This window comes from Podarcis bocagei (assembly GCF_964188305.1).
Source record: "Podarcis bocagei genome assembly, chromosome: 17".
NCBI classification, from domain to species: Eukaryota; Metazoa; Chordata; class Lepidosauria; order Squamata; family Lacertidae; genus Podarcis; species Podarcis bocagei.
The window spans coordinates 20,786,042-20,805,661 of NC_138143.1; the positions used below are offsets into that span (position 1 = coordinate 20,786,042).

Here is a 19,620-nt window from a genome sequence, read left to right on the forward strand (position 1 = left end):
AGGTATCGAAGTAAAATTAGTAATACATATACCGTATTTTTTGCACCATAACACTCACTTTTTTCCTCCTAAAAAGTAAGGGGAAATGTCTGTGCGTGTTATGGAGGGAATGCCTATGGGTGGCATGCCTACAGATTTTCTTCCTCTAAAAACTACGTGCGTGTTATGGTCACGTGTGTGTTATAGAGCGAAAAATACAGGTAATCTCAGGACCACTGTTTTCTAGAACAACAACAACAATAACTGGGGTTCATTATTATGCTTTACTGCTTACTCTAGGACAGGGTTTCCCAAACTTGGGTCTCCAGCTGTTTTTGGACTACAACTCCCATCATCCCTGGCTAACAATACTAGTGGTCAGGGATGATGGGAACTGTAGTATAAAAACAGATGGAAATTCAAGTTTGGGAAAGCCTGCGATAGAATTTCTGGACTAAATTTTGATTTTCATTGTGTGTTTGTGTGTGCGCACAAGCGCAACAGCCTCTCTTTTCTTACAACAAACAGATTCTGCACAAAATGTACGGTAATCTCTCTCTGTCTTTTCCTTCTCTCTCTTCATAATCCCAGTCTGCAGTATGTACCTCAATACAAAGGTCACTAAGGAATACAATTAATGTTAATCATTGAAAGAGACCTGAAAACCAGGCGGGAAAGGAAAGGTGTGTGTCTAAAGGAAAGTTTGCTGAAATTCAGCAGTCTGTAATTTTCGACTAGGCTTGGTAACCATGCCAAAACTTGCAGCTGTCAGGACTTTAAACTTCCTCTTATCTCTGCCTTCCACATTGTGCCTCTGCACAAGGTCAGAGACAATTCCCTTCCCAGCCACAATTTTGATGCACAAAAGGATGGCAGGAGGCTTGCTGGAGACTCCTGCACAGTCATGGTGCTGGTGGAACCAACTGTGGGCTCCACCTTAGTCTGAGATCTGGATTAAGCTTGCATTCCAACTCCCCACTTAAGAGAACACTGCTCTACAAGCAAGGAGAAATGTAGCGCTTTTCACTGGTTGCTTCTTTTGAAAAAAGCTTTCCTAGGGCCAGGTCAGATGACAGCCATCAGTGAACAGCTACTGCCTGAACAACATTCAAGTCCATTTGTGCAGAGCTCCTGCTCTGACAGGCATAAGCTAGGAGGCCACATGGCTGTTGCCAGCAAGCACTGAGTGATATGCGCATTGGTCGACACAACTTTTCTTATTACATCCATTTGGCGCAGCTTGCTGAAAATCCAATCTGCGCACACCAATAGCAGTTGCACAACATTCTCATTATGTGCTGCTGGAGTACTGCTCATGTGCTGAGAAGAACATTGTTCCAGGGACAGCCTAGGGTTGTATCCAGTGGCGTAGCGTGGGGGGTGCAGGGGGGGCCGGCCGCACCAGGCGCAACATCTGGGGGTTAGGGTTAGGGGGCGCAAATCCACGGGTTAGGGCGCGCAAATTACTTGCCTTGCCCCGGGTGCTGACAACCCACGCTACGCCACTGGTTGTATCCAATGAAGTTGTCCTGTTAGCGCAATGGCTTCTGCCTGGACAATAGGGCTTCCTCTCCCTCTCCTCGCATGCCCCATTCCTCTCTTCCAAATCCGCTCCAGAAGGTTGGGGGGAACCCCTAGAATAGATCTGAGGGGGTACAGGGAGAAGAATTCCTGTTGCACAGGTAGACCTCCTTCTGCTAATGGGACAATTTCTTTGGATATACCCCCTAATGCTATTGTCGTTGTTGTTGATTAGTCGTTTAGTCGTGTCCGACTCTTCGTGACCCCATGGACAAGAGCACGCCAGGCACTTCTGTCTTCCACTGCCTCCCGCAGTTTGGGCAAACTTATGCTGGTAGCTTTGAGAACACTGTCCAACCATCTTGTCCTCTGTCTCCCCTTCTCCTTGTGCCCTCCATCTTTCTCAACATCAGGGTCTTTTCCAGGGAGTCTTCTCTTCTTATGAGGTGGCCAAAGTTTTGGAGCCTCAGCTTCTGAATCTGTCCTTCCAGTGAGCACTCAGGGCTGATTTCCTTCAGAATGGATCGGTTTGATCTTCTTGCAGCCTCCAGCCCCCCTAATGCTATGAGGGTTGCAAAACTCACTCTAATTTGCTGTACTAAAATTCTCTCAGATGTACTTCTCCCAAATGACCCTTATCTCTCTAGAAAATGACTCTGCTCCTAAACTGTGGCAACACCTTAGATTAAAACAAAAATGGGGGGTGGGGGGAACACAATACAACTCACGTGAAGTCTTGTAGAATAACTCGGGCAGGTTTAAATGGCACTTCGATGTTCTTGTGTTGCATCACGTTCCAGTTTAGGATGTTTTCAACATCTCCCTTCTTTACCAGGAACTCGTCACAGTTGCGGACTGAGGCCTCCAGCAACACTCTGATAGAGAACGGCAAACGTTCTGGGAAGGAAAGAACCTCTGTTAGAAGCATGTGGAGACTAAAGCTATATGGTACATATGTAAGGAGCTTAAACTGTAATATAGCGAAAAGGAGGTTCCATTCTGTTGGTGGGGAGAAGTTGTAGCTCGAAACTTCTAAGTCACAACTAACCACAGTTCCTTGGTGCATGGTAGCTACACATTCAGAGACACATTTCTCCCTTTAATACTACACAGACCACCATTATGGAGATTTCTTTCTTTCTTTCTTTCTTTCTTTCTTTCTTTCTTTCTTTCTTCATAAGCCACTTTGAGATTCTGGATGAAAAGCTATGTAGAATTATTTTTAACTATAAATACAAACAAATACACATTTACAGTCATAACTTGGAAGCCGAATGCCTTGAGAGTCAAACATTTTGGCTCCCGAACGCCACAAACCCGGAAGTGAATGTTCCGGTTTGTGAACGTTCTTTGGAAGCCAAATGTCTGACATGGTTTCCATGGCTTCCAGTTGCGTGCAGGAAGCTCCTGCAGCCAATCGGAAGCCACGGCTTCATTGTCGAACATTTTCAGAAGTCAAACGGACTTCCGGAACGGATTCCATTCGACAGTGAAGGTACGACTGTACTTTTTTAAAAAATACCCATGCAGCCACATCATATGCAACTTCTGCACACATGTGAAGAACATAGGAAGCTACTTTGCACTAAGTTAGACCACTGGGTCCATCTAAACCAATCAGATTAGCAGTGCTCCGGGATTTCAGACAGGGGTCTCTCCCAGTCCTATTTGGAGATACCTGGGTTTGGACCTGGAACCTTCTCCATGCAAAGCAGGTGCTCCACAAGCGAGCTAGAGAGTGGCAGCTCTCCAAGCCCAGTCCCCAGAGCCGTCTTTCCCATGGGGCTTAGTGGTGCATTGCGCCAGGGCACCCCAGCAAGTGGGGGAGTTGGGCAGCTTTGCTGGCGGCCTCCTCTTTCCCTGCACACCCACCAACTGTGCCCCATATGGCTGGCAGACACACAGCTTCCCTTCTAAGCCTCTGCAGGGATCGCTCTCCTCCTGAGGAGGCTGGGGAGGGAAGCTTCGCTCTCCTCCCGCGGAGGCTTGGGAGGGGCGCAACTTCACTCCCAAGCCTCTGCAGGGATCACTCTCCCGCAGCGGCATGGAGGAGAGTTGCGCCCCCCCAACACTATCCGTGGTAATTTGGGGGCACTGGGTGGATATTTGCACCCTGGCACCGCATCTGCTAAAGACAGCCCTGCCAGTCCCACTACCAGACAGCCTCCTAACCAGAGATGCCAGGGACTGGAACCAGAAACCTTCTGTTTGCAAATCACATGATATGTCTCGTCCAAAGCATAAGCGCGAGCAATCAAGTGATGTGCGTGCATATGTGAACTGCCTCGAAAGCCACAACTGCCAACCAACTTTCTTACAGGGAGCAACTCCCTCTGAATGTAACCAACGTACCATATCTTGGGTCTCCCAGACGGTTCAAATTGAAGAATTTTTTTGTGGCCTGGCTTGGGTCCAGCGGTTCCCCAAGATGCGCAAAAGGGTTGCTCATGGCTGAAATATCTTGGAAGTCACTGCAAATACAAGATGGGGTCACGCCAAGTTAAAAGCTGGAGCAAGTTTAACTTTTATTGTTATTTATTCGATATATTAGTCCCTTCACCATCAGGTCCCGGGTAGGTTTAAAATTCAGTATTAAAAACATTTTAAAACAAATTACAGTCACAGGAATAGGATGGGTCCTAATAACATGCATCTCAGGTGCCAAAGACCAAGGCCTTATATGTACAAATCTGGAATAACCAGCATATAGTCAGATTACACATTCACTACGTTTTCTAAAAATTGCAGTTCTTACATAAATTGCAAACCAGTTCATCAGTTTTAACAGACAGTTCTCTCAAAAATCCCTTTGGAAATATAAAAACGGAAGCATAGAAACAGCAGGGCATCTTTCCACACACACACCTCCAAATATTTCCAGTACACCTTAGAAGGTGTTCCCTCTCTTTATTCCCTGCCTTATTTCTTGCCTACCTTTGGTGCATCTCTCACATCACTGGGCTCAACACTTGATTTGGTGCTTCTTAACTTGCAAAGTGGGACGCAGGTGGCGCTGTGGTCTAAACCACTGAGCCTTGGGCTTGCCGATCAGAAGGTCGTCGGTTCGAATCCGAAGGCACGTCAAAGTGCAAGTAGATAAATAGGTACCACTCCGGCGGGAAGGTAAACGGCATTTCCGTGCACTGCTCTGGTTCGCCAGAAGCGGCTTAGTCATGCTGGCCACATGACCCAGAAGCTGTACACTGGCTCCCTCGGCCAATAAAACGAGATGAGCGTCGCAACCCCAGAGTCAGCCACGACTGGACCTAATGGTCAGGGGTACCTTTACCTTTTTTTTAACTTGCAAAGTGCCTCTGCAGTCTTTTCTAAACACAATCTTCAAAACTGTTTCAGTGTCAGCCTGAACACCTCTGTCAAGCGAAATTATACATTTACTTAAATCTCCAAATTAGAAGGTTCCATGAGCATTAGGAACACAGGGAAGCTATAATAATAATAAAAACTAGAGAAGCATAGCAAGAGAATAAACAGTTTGGGGCATCTTGGTGGGGGGCATATTTTGGAAAGGAAATCCTCACAGAGTGGGGGGGGCTGGTTAAGCATGTGTTTTTCTCAGGGTTCCATACCACTGCAAACTAACAGAGGAAACATCCCAGACCCTCCAAGAATGCCCTGTTTTTACTTAAAGGTAAAGGGACCCCTGACCATTAGGTCCAGTCGTGACCGACTCTGGGGTTTCGGCACTCATCTCGCTTTATTGGCCGAGAGAGCTGGCATACAGTCAGCATGTGGCCAGCATGACTAAGCCACTTCTGGCGAACCAGAGCAGCGCACGGAAACGCCGTTTACCTTCCCGCCGGAGCGGTACCTATTTATCTACTTGCACTTTGACATGCTTTCAAACTGCTAGGTTGGCAGGAGCAGGGACTGAACAACGGGAGATCACCCCGTTGCGGGGATTCAAACCTCCAACCTTCTGATGGGCAAGCCCTAGGCTCTGTGGTGTAACCTGCGTCCCTCTTTTTACTTAGGATGTTGCTATTTTCATTGGAGAAATGTTGGAGGGTGTGGAGTTATTTGACTCCCGAAGCAATCCTGTATAGGGAAGGTGTTTTTTTAATGTTTAATATTTTACTATGTTTTTATATCTATGTTGGACACTGCCCAGAGTGGCTGGGGCAACCCAGTAAGATGTGTGGGGTATAAATAGTAATATTATCGTACTATGCAGAACTGGAGAAACTGACATACAAATTGCGAGACAAGGACAACTGTGACTTCAAAGAAGAATGGGAACTTTTTACAAACTACAGTGGTGCCTCGCAAGACGAAAAGAATCCGTTCTGTGATTCTCTTCGTCTAGCGGTTTTTTCGTCTTGCGAAGCAAGCCCATTGAAGGATTAGCGGATTAGCGCTATTAGTGGCTTATCTGCTGATCGGATCAGCTGATAAGCGGCTTAGAAAAAGGTGGGGAAGGGAAAAAAACCAGCAGGAACTCGCAAGACATTGTCGTCTTGCGAAGCAAGCCCATAGGAAATTCGTTTTGCGAAGCACCTCCAAAACGGAAAACTCTTTCGTCTAGCGAGTTTTCCGTCTTGCGAGGCATTCGTCTTGCGGGGCACCACTGTACTTAAAAAGACAACAAAATAAATTGGGCTCCTTGGCAGGTTTTGAATAAACATACACAAATTTATTGATTGTTAACATAACAGACAGATAATTTTAGGATTTATATAATTTTACAATATGCAGAGAATAACATGTATTGAGAAATCAGATCGAGGAACTGAGGGAAGTCTTGGGGGGAGGGGGGAGGGTTTTTTTGGGAAGGGGGAGAAAAATAATGGAGATGATTTGTTTTAATAATTTGTTACATTGAAACTCTTAATAAAACCTAATAAAAACTAAAAAAAAGTAATATTATCATTATGGAATGGGACGTCCCTATTTTCATTGGAGAATTGTTGGAATATGTATGATATTCCTGGTTTTCACTGAAAGACTGCAGAAGGGCATGGTGCCCATAAATGCACAGAATCCGCCAGTTCATTTAACTTAATGGTTATCTGCTGTCATTCATGTTGCTGCTTCTCCAAACAGGAGCTGGCGGAAACCAAGTCATCCATCAAGAAAGAAGAGAGAAACTAAGCAGTTGTGCAAACACCCACAAATCTGTGCTGACTTGAGGCTGCCAGCAGCCAGTCACAGAAACCAGGTTGCATTAGAATAAACAAGAACTCCACCTACATACACTTGCAAAATTTGGTGGGGAGGGGAGAGAATTAAATGCAGCAGACATGTCACTTCATGTCAGATCATTTATACTGCTGCTGAACTACAACTCCCATCATGACCTGGCCATTGGATATGCTGGGCTGGGGCTGATAGGAGTTGGGAGTCTAGCAACATTTGGAGGGTCACAGGTTTTGCAACCCCGATTTAAGCCAGCAGCCAGGTGAGGTGGGTGTCTATTTACAACCAGGTTAAAAGTTAAAGGGACCCCTGACCATTAGGTCCAGTCGTGACCGACTCTGGGGTTGCGCGCTCATCTCGCTCTATAGGCCAAGGGAGCTGCCATTTGTCCGCAGACAGCTTCTGGGTCATGTGGCCAGCATGACTAAGCTGCTTCTGGCGAACCAGAGCAGCACATGGAAACACCCTTTACCTTCCCGCCAGAGCGGTCCCTATTTATCTACTTGCACTTCGTGCTTTTGAACTGCTAGGTTGGCAGGAGCAGGGACCGAGCAATGGGAGCTCACCACGTGGTGGGGATTCGAACCGCCGACCTTCTGATCAGCAAGTCCTAGGCTCTGTGGTTTAACCCACAGCGCCACCTGCGTCCCTTCAACCAGGTTATAGATTGCTAAATATCCCTTGAAAAGTAGAACCCAGGATAAACCTGAGCTCTGCTGGTAAATTGTTGATTATTTTGCTTGGCTTTACACATGGAATTAACTGCCACTTTAATAAGAGCTTCCTAAAATAACATTGTAACATGGTTATGCTGTGAGCGTGAGAGGAGATTTAAGTTACGTCCCTGTTCCAAGGTATTATTTGCATAACGAGAGACAAGTTATATTCCACAAAGTATAAACATCAGGGCACCAGGATAAAGGTATGTGGAGCAAAGTTCATTTGTTGCAAAAACTGTTTCACAAGTTCCCTTGTATTTTACAGTGGCTGCAAATCCAGCTCTAGAGAGAAAAGGTGGGATTCTGCCACCAGCCTCAAAAAGCAGCAAAGATCTACGCAGTTTGTCTTGACATCTGGTTCTTAAACATAAATGAATTCTATACATTTCCCAATTTTCCACCGCAGAGGAGCAACGGCACCATTATAGCCCAGGCAGAATGATGCCTTTGATTACTCGTTCTTCTGATTATACAGTCCCAGTGCTGCAACAGGCAGACCATTTACACGGCAGACACCATGCTACTTACAAACTTGCTCTGCAGTGAATAGATGCCATTCAGTGCAGAAGCTTATTCCAAAGCCAAGCCAACAGCCAGAGAAATAGAAGCTTTAAGGGTGTTTATGATCTAATGAAGAAACAGGAGGAAGCGTCTGGGATATTTGGGCAAATGGTTAAACCTCTCGCCTAGTAAAAATACAGTGGTACCTCGGGTTACATACGCTTCAGGTTACATACGCTTCAGGTTACAGACTCTGCTAACCCAGAAATAGTACCTCGGGTTAAGAACTTTGCTTCGGGATGAGAACAGAAATCGGGCGGCGGCGGTGCAGCGGTAGTGGGAGGCCCCATTAGCTAAAGTGGTGCTTCAGGTTAAGAACAGTTTCAGGTTAAAAGGACCTCCAGAATGAATTAAGTTCTTAACCCAAGGTACCACTGTAATAGAATTGTACAGTTGGAAAGGACCCTGAGGGGCATACAATGGTACCTCGGGTTACATACGCTTCAGGTTACATACGCTTCAGGTTACAGACTCCGCTAACCCAGAAATAGTGCTTCAGGTTAAGAACTTTGCTTCAGGATGAGAACAGAAATCGGGCGGCGGCGGTGCAGCGGCAGCAGGAGGCCCCATTAGCTAAAGTGGTGCTTCAGGTTAAGAACAGTTTCAGGTTAAGAACGGACCTCCAGAACGAATTAAGTACTTAACCCGAGGTACCAGTGTAAAAGAAATCTTTCGAAAAGGCAAACCCCATTGCTCATCAGTTTGCACCATTTCCCTCTAAATTCTGGGATTCTGGATAAAAGAACACTTGCTTTGCTGGCCTGAATCAGCACAGTCATATCTTGGGTTACAGACGCTTCTGGTTGCGTGATTTCGGGTTGCGCACCGCACTGAACCCAGAAGTACCGGAACGGGTTACTTCCAGGTTTTGGCGCTTGTGCATGCACAGAAGCGCTAAATCACGCTTTTTGCGTGCTCAGAAGCGCTGAATCGCGACCCATGCGTGAGCAGATGCAGCGCTGCGGGTTGTGAACGTGCTTCCCGCACGGATCATGTTTGCAACACTGTAGTTAGAATTTCTTGGTTCAGGAGAAAACCGCTCCTCTTCTGGGTGGGGCGATGTTGCAGTCAGACCTCGTGGTTTCCACACACAGCAGGGTCTGGCCTTGGCTCCCGTGTCATCCGGGATGTCCCTGGCCACATTGTGGCCCCCAGCCAGCCAATCCGGGTGGCTGGGGTGTGGCTTACCCCATTTAAAGCAGCCACGTGGCCAGGGAGTCCTCCTTTTTGGCTCCCGCTTCCACGGTTCCTGTCCTGCTTCCATGGTTCCTGTCCGAAGCCCGGGTGGAGACTAGGGCCATGGCATGACCTTCCAGTGACTCTGGGGGAAGCTCTGAGTTGATGTGCATCAACAGGCCTCCCCCTACTGGTGGTTAACCCTTGTGAGATTTCCTGCATGTCGAGCAGGAGTCGGATATCGCCGTTCAAGCCAATGCCTAAGCCAATACAGTGGTACCTCTGGTTGCGAACAGGATCCGTTCCAGAGGCCAGTTCGCAACATGAAAAGAGAGCAACCTGAAGTGGCATATCTGCACAGGTGCGCGGTGCAATTTAGTGCAGGTGCGCATGCAAGAACCGTGATTTAGCGCTTCTGCGCATGTGCGAGCGGCGAAACACAGAAGTAACCCTTTCCGGTACTTCTGGGTCGCTGCAGGATGTAATCTGAAAGAACGCAACATGAAGCAAACGTAACATGAGGTATGACTGTACTGTTCACGTTCTGTAACCAATAAAGTTATGTCCTAGATTTGTCCATTTAACCTTATACAGTGGTACCTCGGGTTAAGTACTTAATTCATTCTGGAGGTCTGTTCTTAACCTGAAACTTTTCTAACCCTGAAGCACCACTTTAGCTAATGGGGCCTCCAGCTGCTGCTACGCAGCCGGAGCACGATTTCTGTTCTCATCCTGAAGCAAAGTTCTTAACCTGAAGCACTATTTCTGGGTTAGTGGAGTCTGTAACCTTAAGCGTATGTAACCTGAAGCGTATGTAACCCGAGGTACCACTGTATACGGTGTCAAAGTGTTATTATTCTACATAGGAGGGAGGCCTCGGGGTCTTGACACGCAACAAGAGGATCTAGCCAAGTCTTCCCCAAACTGATGCCCTCCAGATATTTTAGTGAGTGTTAGAAACTCAGATATATAAGCTAGGTGCCAAAAGGCTCCTTAAAACAGGGTTGTCGTTGCCTAAATAGAATGTCTCATTGCCATTTGGGGGCAAGATGGCTTTACATATGGCACTATGCCCAAATTGCCTCTTGGCATTTTAGCAAAGAGCTAGTTTAATATGCATATGATTTCCAAAGGTTGCATCCTGGTACCTGGTCATTCCCTTAAGGATATTTGGCAAGGAGGGCAATACCTACCTTTAGTACAAGGGGTTGGAGTAACACTGGGTGAGATTTTGCAAGCCTACTAATTCAAGAAATTTCAACAGCGAAGAGGAGCTGAAGTAATTCGCAAACTGATTTAATCTACACAGCAAAGTCTTTAATCTTGATTACTACTGTATTTAAATCACTTTATCTCCATTAGAGACACTGCCCTTAATTGGCATATATATGCAGTTGCTTCATGATAATGGGAACCTAACGTTTAAAAATGAGATCTTAATATAGTAAGGTTTAAACCTTAATTCCATGCCCCATGTCTGTTTATTCACTTTGTACTGCCCCACCTCCTGTCCTGCCCCCCTCTCTAAAGGTAAAGGAAAAGGGACCCCTGACCATTAGGTCCAGTCGTGACTGACTCTGGGGTTGCGGCGCTCATCTCGCTTTATTGGCCAAGGGAGCTGGCGTACAACTTCCGGGTCATGTGGCCAGCATGACTAAGCCGCTTCTGGCGAACCAGAGCAGTGCACGGAAACACTGTTTACCTTCCCGCCGGAGTGGTACCTATTTATCTACTTGCACTTGACATGCTTTCGAACTGCTAGGTTGGCAGGAGCAGGGACTAAGCAACAGGAGCTCACCCCGTCGCGGGGATTCGAACTGCCGACCTTCTGATCAGCAAGTCCTAGGCTCTGTAATTTAACCCACAGCGCCACCCGCGTCCCTCTCTACTTGCAGCGAAATTAGGGATACACTTTGCAGTTCCTTCCCCATTTTCTCTATGAGTAGGAATGAGCAGCCTTTGCTTATAATGAACACAGAATCTCCCCAGTCCAGTTGTTCATTTCTGTTAACAGCAATGGGAACTAGGGACTGGATAAGGTTCTTTCCCGGTCTCACCACAGGGCGAGTAAAATCCTGCAGTACAAGTAACCAACAGATAGGCACTTACTTGAAATAATATGAAAAATTCATTCTATTTCCAACGTTCAGGACAGAGCGCCGTTACTTATAGGGCCACAATGGCACCACACATGCACAAGAAGTAGACACCAGCAGACCCGGGGGTGAGGGGGTAGGTTTGCAGAGATAGAAAAAAAATATGTAGGGGGGGAATCCTTAAGAGGAGTGGGGAACTCTCAAAGCAGCCCAATGAGGACTGAGTGTGCTTAGAGGCAATGGGATGCTGGTGCGAGGGAGAATGGAATGGAGTACAGTGGTACCTCGGGTTACAGACGCTTCAGGTTACAGACGCTTCAGATTACAGACTCCGCTAATCCAGAAATAGTACCTCGGGTTAAGAACTTTGCTTCAGGATGAGAACAGAAATTGTGTGGCGGCGGCGGCAGGAGGCCCCATTAGCTAAAGTGGTACCTCAGGTTAAGAACAGTTTCAGGTTAAGAACGGACCTCCAGAACGAATTAAGTTCTTAACCTGAGGTACCACTGTATCATGAAGAGGACATGGCTGGGGCAGCCACAGTGAACAGAAGCGCTCCACACCACAAAGTTTCTTACGAGTTTCACTCTTCAGAAATATGATCCCCTGAAATAAAAGGAAGTCGCTTCCTACTGTACATAGCTATGATGGGATACCAGATGAACCACGACTGAACTTTTAAATTGCACTGCCTGTAGGTTTCCTCCAAAGCCTTGACAACCAGGCAGAAACTGAAGAAAGAAAAAAGAAAAACCCCACCGTTATGTAACTTTGTAAATTTCAGCATGTAAATGTTTCTCTGTTTCCAGGGGAAAGCATTCACAAAGAGATTAGAGATTTGACAGCAGCCAATTTATGCATTTAATCCAGATCACAGTAGCTCTGAACGTTGCCCTAAATATGGCCTTTTCTGATGTCACAAAGCACAGATGTGTTGCTTTTCGACTGAAAAACCGAGGTACCCGTGTGCTCTTTTTCCGCCTTCACATCAACCCCTGAACTTGTCACATCCGAACCATGTGTTTAAAGCACAACGGTTCCCCGCAAAGAATTGTGGGAACTGCAGTTTTCCTCTCTGAATTCCCGCAGTTCCCAGGATTCTTTACAGGGTGGGTGAAGCTTTAAATGTATGGTGCAGATGTTTTGAACAAGGTTCTTACAAGGCTTTCTTGTTGACCACAAGGCAAAAGCGTAGTGCTCACACTTCTCTTTGGCAACAACACCTGAGAAATACCAAGCGACGGTTGGTGAATGGTGAATGGCTAACATTTACAAAAGGTTTACATCGGTCCAGATGTCATTTTATTTGCCTACCAGACCTTCGTTCTAGGAAACCTGAGGAACAGATTTGTTACAGATTGTTTTCTCAGCTGCAACCTGGTACTCAACAGATGTTTTTGACTACAGCTTCCATCAGCCTCAGCTATCCAAAAGTCAGGAATGATGGGCGTTGGAGTCCTAAGTACAGTGGCGTAGCGTGGGTTCTCACCACCCGGGGCAAGGCAAGTAATTTGCGCCCCCTAACCCGTGGATTTTAGCACTCGAGTCTCTTCCGCGCCACCCCCAGATGTTGCGCCAGGTGTGGCAGGCCCCCCCTGCACCCCCCACGCTACGCCACTGCTCCCACCACAAGTCTTCAGGACAGCCATCCGAAGGCTGGCGCGGGGAGAAGGTCTCTCCGCCCCACCGCCAGGCTTTGGAGCAGCCTTCCGAAGGCTGGTGCGGGGAGAAGGTCTCTCCGTCCCACCGCCAGGCTTCGGAGCATCCATCCGAAGGCTGGTGTGGGGAGAAGGTCTCTCCGCCCCACCGCCAGGCTTCGGAGCAGCCTCCCGAAGGCTGGCGGCGGGAGGAGGTCTCTCCGCCCCACCGCCAGCCTTCGGAGGAGGTCCGAGGACAGTGGGGTTCCTGCTTCCTCGAGGAGGGCCGGCCAAACGCGCCCCCCCCAAATGTTGCACCCGGTGCAGCCGGCACCCCTGGCACCCCCCACGCTACGCCACTGCCTAAGTATTTGGCTGCTGCCAAGTTAGGGATGGCTGTTTTAGGAGATGGGATAGCTTCTTTCTAGGTAAGCCATAATAGTGTTTGTTTATGGACAAAGGGAACTCCTTCCCCCCCCCCCAAAAAAAATACTTTGGTTTTCATAGCAAATGTCCTCTCCAACCCCACTTTAAGTTTCAGAGGATCATATGCTCTCTTTGCCGGTTTCCAGGATTACTGTATTTTTCACTCTATAAGATGCACTTTTCCCCTCCTAAAAAGTAAGGGGAAATATGTGTGCGTCTTACGGAGCGAATGCAGGTGGGAGGCTCTGCTCAGCGCTCCCTTTAAAAAGCTGCGTGGAGAGTGTGTGTGGCTCTTGGGGGAGCCTTCATCCCGCTGCCCGGGAGAGGTTGCATACGGCTAGCAAAACTTTTTATTTATTATTTTGATAAGCGTAAATTAATACACAATTCACATAAGCGACAAATTGTTAATATCACATTTTTAGCGAAAATTATTAATACATGTTTAATTTGGGGTTGGGACGCAGGAGGCGCTGTGGGTTAAACCACAGAGCCTAGGACTTGCCGATCAGAAGGTCAGTGGTTCGAATCCCCGTGACGGGGTGAGCTCCCTTTGCTCGGTCCCTGCTCCTGCCAACCTAGCAGTTCAAAGTGCAAGTAGATAAATAGGTATCGCTCTGGCGGGAAGGTAAACAGCGTTTCCATGCACTGCTCTGGTTCTCCAGAAGCGGCTTAGTCATGCTGGCCACATGACCCGGAAGTTGTACGCCGCCTCCCTCGGCCAATAAAGCAAGATGAGCCCCGCAACCCCAGAGTCAGCCACGACTGGACCTAATGGTCAGGGGTCCCTTTAACTTTACCTTTAATTTGGTGTTGACAATAAAAATATTGGTACCATACTTCAGTTTTCAAAACACTCTACTCTTTATTGTTAAACCCCTTAACATACACTTTGAGGCTTCAAAGCACATACATTTCAGTAATCCTTGAGTGTCAGCCAGGCACAAAAAATGGAACCCAGACTTTTTGAGGTGCTCAAAAATGGAGAATCTTTCAGCGCAAAATGCATCTGGCACCCTGCTAATTTCAAACCCTGCACAAACCCCGCTTGAGGGGTTACCTATGCTCATTCTTGCCGGATCCTCATGCATCTGCATGCATCACTGTTCTGGGCATACATCTTGAATGTAGGAATGACAGTCCTGAGCAGTGGTTCATGAACAGGGCAACTTCTTCAAGGCAGATAACGATACTTGCATCACAAGTGAGCGAATGGGCCTAACACAACCACTGCAAACACATGGTAGAATTACCTGCCCTCAGAAGAGGCTTGTTGGAAAAAGACGCAGCAAAGCAGTGAATCACACAGAGACACAGAAGACAGACTTCTCTGTGGATGGGCACTCTGGCCTCACGGGAGCCATTTTATAACTCCGGACACACCAGCATGATCTGGCACACTGGGAAAATACAAGGGTAGCCTTGCACATGAGAGTTTTGATCTGAGTACATTATTAATTTTTTATTACCAAATCTTGCAGATAAACCAGGTTGCAACAACAGGCTGTCTGCAACACCCTGGCACCACATTGTACAGAGTTTGATGGATTGTATCACCACGTTGCAAAAGCTTGAATTATGTTGCACTCCTCAAACACTGTAAACATTATTCCAGTTTATTGACAATGGGCAACAGTGGCAGCGGGAGGGTGGGTGGGTGGGGAGAAAATTGTTACAGCACTCCTCACCTAAAATGAAGAGGCAAAACGAATGTGTGATTATGTGTAATCTGGGAAGGCACTGTGTCTGCTGTTAGATTACAAGAAAGCTAGTATTTCTAGCAAAATTCTAGAATAAGGGTAAAAGTGTTCCCCTGTCACTGCCAGGACTGTGTATTCTTTGCACTGCTGTTAATTTCTTTTGTATGATTTTTTAAACGCAGTAAATAAATAATATCTCCTGCAGTATCTACTGTGGAAGGTACAGTATCCCTGACAGATAACCAGCCAGTCTCTCCTTAAACGCTTCCAGTTGGGCACAGCCCGCCACCTCCTGAAGCAGTCTGCTTCACTTTCGAACAAAACGGCAATGGTGCCCACCTGAAAGGTGCTGGATCTGAGTTCTGGTGAGCTCCAGCTGGAAAAACAATTCCCAATGCTACTGCATATACAACAGGGGTAAGGAACCTTTGACCCATCAGCTGCTGAACTACAACACCCATCAGCCCAGACCAGTATGGCCAACGGCCAGGGATGATGGGAGTTCCATGTCCGAAATTAGCCAGGCGCCAGGGTCCAGACTGACGCGGGTTCAATTGCGGCCATGTGGAGATCTCTGAATGCCAGACGGGCAACTGGGGACAGCAGACTGGTTTGGACTCAGTCTGACCCTCATGCTTCCCTCCCCTTATGGTTTTGACTTTTAAAATGAGGATGCATTTTAAATTGCATTTTAACCTGTATTTTAAATTGTTTTCTTTTTCTTATTATGTTTTTACTGAAATTTTATTGGTGTTAGCCCCCTGAGCCCGGCTCTGGCTGGGGAGGGCGGGGTATAAATTATTTTTTATTATTATTATTATTATTATTATTATTATTATTATTATTATTATTATTATTATTATTAAAATGCCCTTTGGAAAAGGATCGGAAATATTTCCCTTGAAATCTGAATTTGTTTCATGTTGTAAATCGCTTTGAGACATTCTATTGTGGCGACCGTAACATACCGTATTTTTCACTCTATAAGATGCACCAGACCACAAGACGCACATAGTTTTTGGAGGAGGAAAACAAGAAAAAAAATATTCTGAATCTCAGAAGCCAGAACAGCAAGAGAGATTGCTGCGCAGCGAAAGCAGTGATCCCTTTTGCTGTTCTGGCTTCTGGGATAGCTGCGCAGCCTGCATTCGCTCCATAAGACGCACACACATTTCCCCTTACTTTTTAGGAGGGAAAAAGTGAGTCTTATAGAGCAAAAAATACGGTAGCTTTAAGGTGCCATTCAGCAGTTAGCTTATGCATCTGAGTTTCTGATGCTGTGAGTTCTAGTTCAGCAACATCTGGAGGGTAAAAAGACACAACACAGGCTGGAATCACTTCAACATTACCTGCGATGCCACCTGCTCTCTCCTCCTCACCAATACTGACCCTCCCAGGACAACACACTTCTCACCCCATACTGTGCTGTTAAGAGAAGATAATCTGCAAGATCCTAGAAACTTAAAATGCTCAGCGAGACTGAATCTGTAAGCACCTTGATCTCCCTTTCAATACACACAGAAGCCCACTTGGGAGAGGACCTCCAAACCAAAAATGGTCCTCTGCAGTTGAGAAATAAGCCTATGTCTTTGGAAAACCAACCCTGAACTTTGCTCCTGCTTGACAAGCAGGCCAAGCAGAGGAGGGGAGGGAAAGAAAGGCAGGCGATCTGAACAGAGAAAACAGGAGGAGACAACAGACAGAGAAACGTGTTTTTTAAGACCGCCAAGAATAAATGGAAAATGCAATCCAACACACTGTCTACTCAGAAGTCAGTCCCACGGAGTCCAGCAGTGACTACTTGCTAGGTAAAGACTGCAGCCTTTGAAATAAATCTTTAAGCAAATCAAGTGCCGTTAAGCTTAATGCTGGTCTTTTTATTTTTATTTTCATCGCCAGCAAACTTGCAATCTCAAACTGAAGTGTTGCCACATCCATGGATGAGTAAGCATGCAATCCTAAGCAAAATTCACCAGAAGTCAAGGCGGTTTCCTTCTTTTGAAACGTGGCGAGGAAGGGAACTGCGAGGTCCTTTTTACGAGGGACACATCCCTGCACGCTTTCCACATTATTTATAAAAAGAGAGAGAGAGAAATTTAAAGTTGGGCGGGAATCCTTTCCCCAAACCTGACCCTTTAACGAGCTCCCAAAGTGACCTGTCCCGCACCTGCAAGCCCGCTTTGGAGCAAAAAACGGGAGAGTGAGTGAGTGAGTGAGTGAGTGAGAGAGAGAGAGACGTCGCTTAGGATCGCGCGCAGCTAGAAGCAAAGGCCCCGGGCAGTAAGAGCAGAGCGACCCTCCCCGTATTTTACTCGTCCTGACTGCATCGGGGGCTTCTACTCCCAGGAAAGCGAGGTTAGGCCCGCCGCCGCCCGGGGCTTCTGGCCAAACAGGATCGGGCTGCGCGCCTCACAGGATCGGGCTGCGCGCCCAGGCAGCCTCGACCTTCGGCCCGCTCCGCCCGCCTTGCAGAAGAAAGCCCTCCCTGCTTCCTCCCGAGCAAGCGCGGCCTCCTGGCCGGGCTTCCTCTCGAGTAAGGAAGCGGCGTCTGCGGCTCCTCGCGGGGGGGAAGGCGGAGAGGCTCCGCGGACGCGGCGCTTACCTGCGCGGCAGGAGGGTCGCGAAGCGGCGAAGGGCGCGCGCAGGTTAGGCGCCCCGAGACCGGCGCCTGCGAAGCAGCAGCAGCAGCAGCAGCGGGGGCCGCGCCACTCTCGCTCCGCCCACCGCCCAGCTGGCCGTTCCCACGGCCCACCCACCTCGGGTCGCAGCAGGAGGCGGACGCGTCCCTTCCTCCCGCCCTCCCGCCGCCTCGGGGGAGACTTGCCTCCGCCTCCGCGGCTCGGCTTCTCCCGCGCCCTCTGCTGGGCTGCTGCGGAGAAGCGGGGGAAGCAGAGAGCAAGCCGGGGGGGGGGAGCGGACTGATTTTATCGATCAGTAAAATCAATAAATCAATAAAGATCAATGGCAATACATAGCAATCTGAGGTTCTGCCCCTGTCCTAACAAAGATCCTGGCTACGCCCAAGCCCCCCCCCCAGGGTATTCTAGTCCAAGGGGGCCCACTTGAATGAAATACTGATTTTATTGAACAATAAAATCAATAAATCAATAAAGATCAATGGCAATACATAGCAATCTGAGATTCTCCCCCCGCCCTAACAAAAATCCTGGCAACGCCCATGCCCCCCCCCCCAGGGTATTCTAGTCCAAGGGGGCCCACTTGAATGAAATACTGATTTTATTGAACAATAAAATCAATAAATCAATAAAGATCGATGGCAATACATAGCAATCCGAGGTTCTGCCCCTGTCCTAACAAAAATCCTGGCTACGCCCATGCCCCCCAGGGTATTCTAGTCCAAGGGGGCCCACTTGGATGAAATATTGATTTTATCGATCATTAAAATAAATTGAAATCAATATTATTGCTTCCCCAAGGGGGTCCTAGCCTCGTAAAGAGGACCGGACCCTCGGAAGGAGCACGGTTGTGGGAATGCCAGAGACCACACCAGGATTGGCGAAAAAGCAAAGTCTGATCTTTATTTTCAAAGAACAGAAGACTGTTGGACGGAGTGAGACCCTGGAACAAAGGAACTGCCTTTACTTAAATACCTTTTCATTTCCATACTGATCAACGATACAGAAAAATGACAGAAACGGCGCGAAGAGAGGATTAACATAAGGTAAGTGGGATGTTGTAAGATCTTGGATGGTGTTAATGAAGATGTTGTCCGCTTTCAGGTTGGGAACAAAAGGTGGTTTTTCCTTTTCAACAGATCTTGACTAACCGTTCTGTTTTTTGCTTCATTTTCAGAAGGAATTCCGGAGGTTTTGGGGTGATCGGTATGCAGATTAAATGGCTGGATATTTGGGAAACGGTTGTCAGTGTTGGTGTGAAGTTCCGCTCTGCATACTTTTATTCATTAAACTGATTTTATGTTGCATTTTGTGTATACTGTATTCACGATGTCGTTTGTAGACCCAGTAGGTGGCGCTGTGGTGCTTGAAGGTATTTTGACAGTTCGTGAACGGCAGAATATTGACAGATCAAGTATACAGCAATGGAAAGTCACATAGAATATAAAATCTTTCTCTACATTCTTCCAGCTACATTTTTCTATTCAAGTTACATTTTCTAGTGTAAGAAAACACTTTTGTAAGATACAAGAAGGTGATACATTTGATAAGAAAAACACTTTTTAGAAAGATACAAAAGGCGATACATTTGATAGAGTCAACAGTTGCATTCCTCAGCTACATTCTTTAGTGGTATTACAGCGATACAGAAGGAAAATATACAAGTAAAAAGATACATTCTTTTGTTAGCATAGAAATACGTAACACTGAGAGGTTCATTTATTAACTCCCATCTCTGATCATGGCTTCTCTTAAAAGGTAAAGGGTAAAGGGACCCCTGACCATTAGGTCCAGTCGTGACCGACTCTGGGATTGCAGCGCTCATCTTGCTTTATTGGCTGATGGAGCCGGCGCACAGCTTCCGGGTCATGTGGCCAGCATGACTAAGCCGCTTCTAGTGAACCAGAGCAGCGCATGGAAACGCTGTTTACCTTCCCGCCACAGCGGTACCTATTTCTCTACTTGCACTTTGACATGCTTTCGAACTGCTAGGTTGGCAGGAGCAGGGACCGAGC

At 47.2% G+C, this 19,620-nt stretch overlaps 1 protein-coding gene and 1 long non-coding RNA gene across 2 annotated transcripts in view; one reads left to right on the forward strand and one right to left on the reverse strand.

The window, feature by feature from the left end:
- Window positions 1-17,725, reverse strand: part of ACO1 (aconitase 1) — a 53,862-nt gene extending 36,137 nt beyond the window's left edge. The window contains exons 1-3 of the mRNA XM_081176308.1: window positions 17,572-17,725; window positions 3,853-3,971; window positions 2,229-2,397 (exon numbers count right to left, since the gene is read on the reverse strand). Of these exons, the coding sequence (XP_081032434.1) occupies window positions 2,229-2,397; window positions 3,853-3,949 (266 nt within the window). The 5' untranslated portion in view covers window positions 3,950-3,971; window positions 17,572-17,725. The remainder of the gene's footprint in view (window positions 1-2,228; window positions 2,398-3,852; window positions 3,972-17,571) is intronic.
- LOC308577050 lies at window positions 16,010-18,912 on the forward strand. Its single transcript, XR_014003387.1, has 2 exons — window positions 16,010-16,777; window positions 18,407-18,912. It is a non-coding gene; the product is annotated as an uncharacterized lncRNA (long non-coding RNA).
- Window positions 18,913-19,620: the final 708 nt, after the last annotated feature.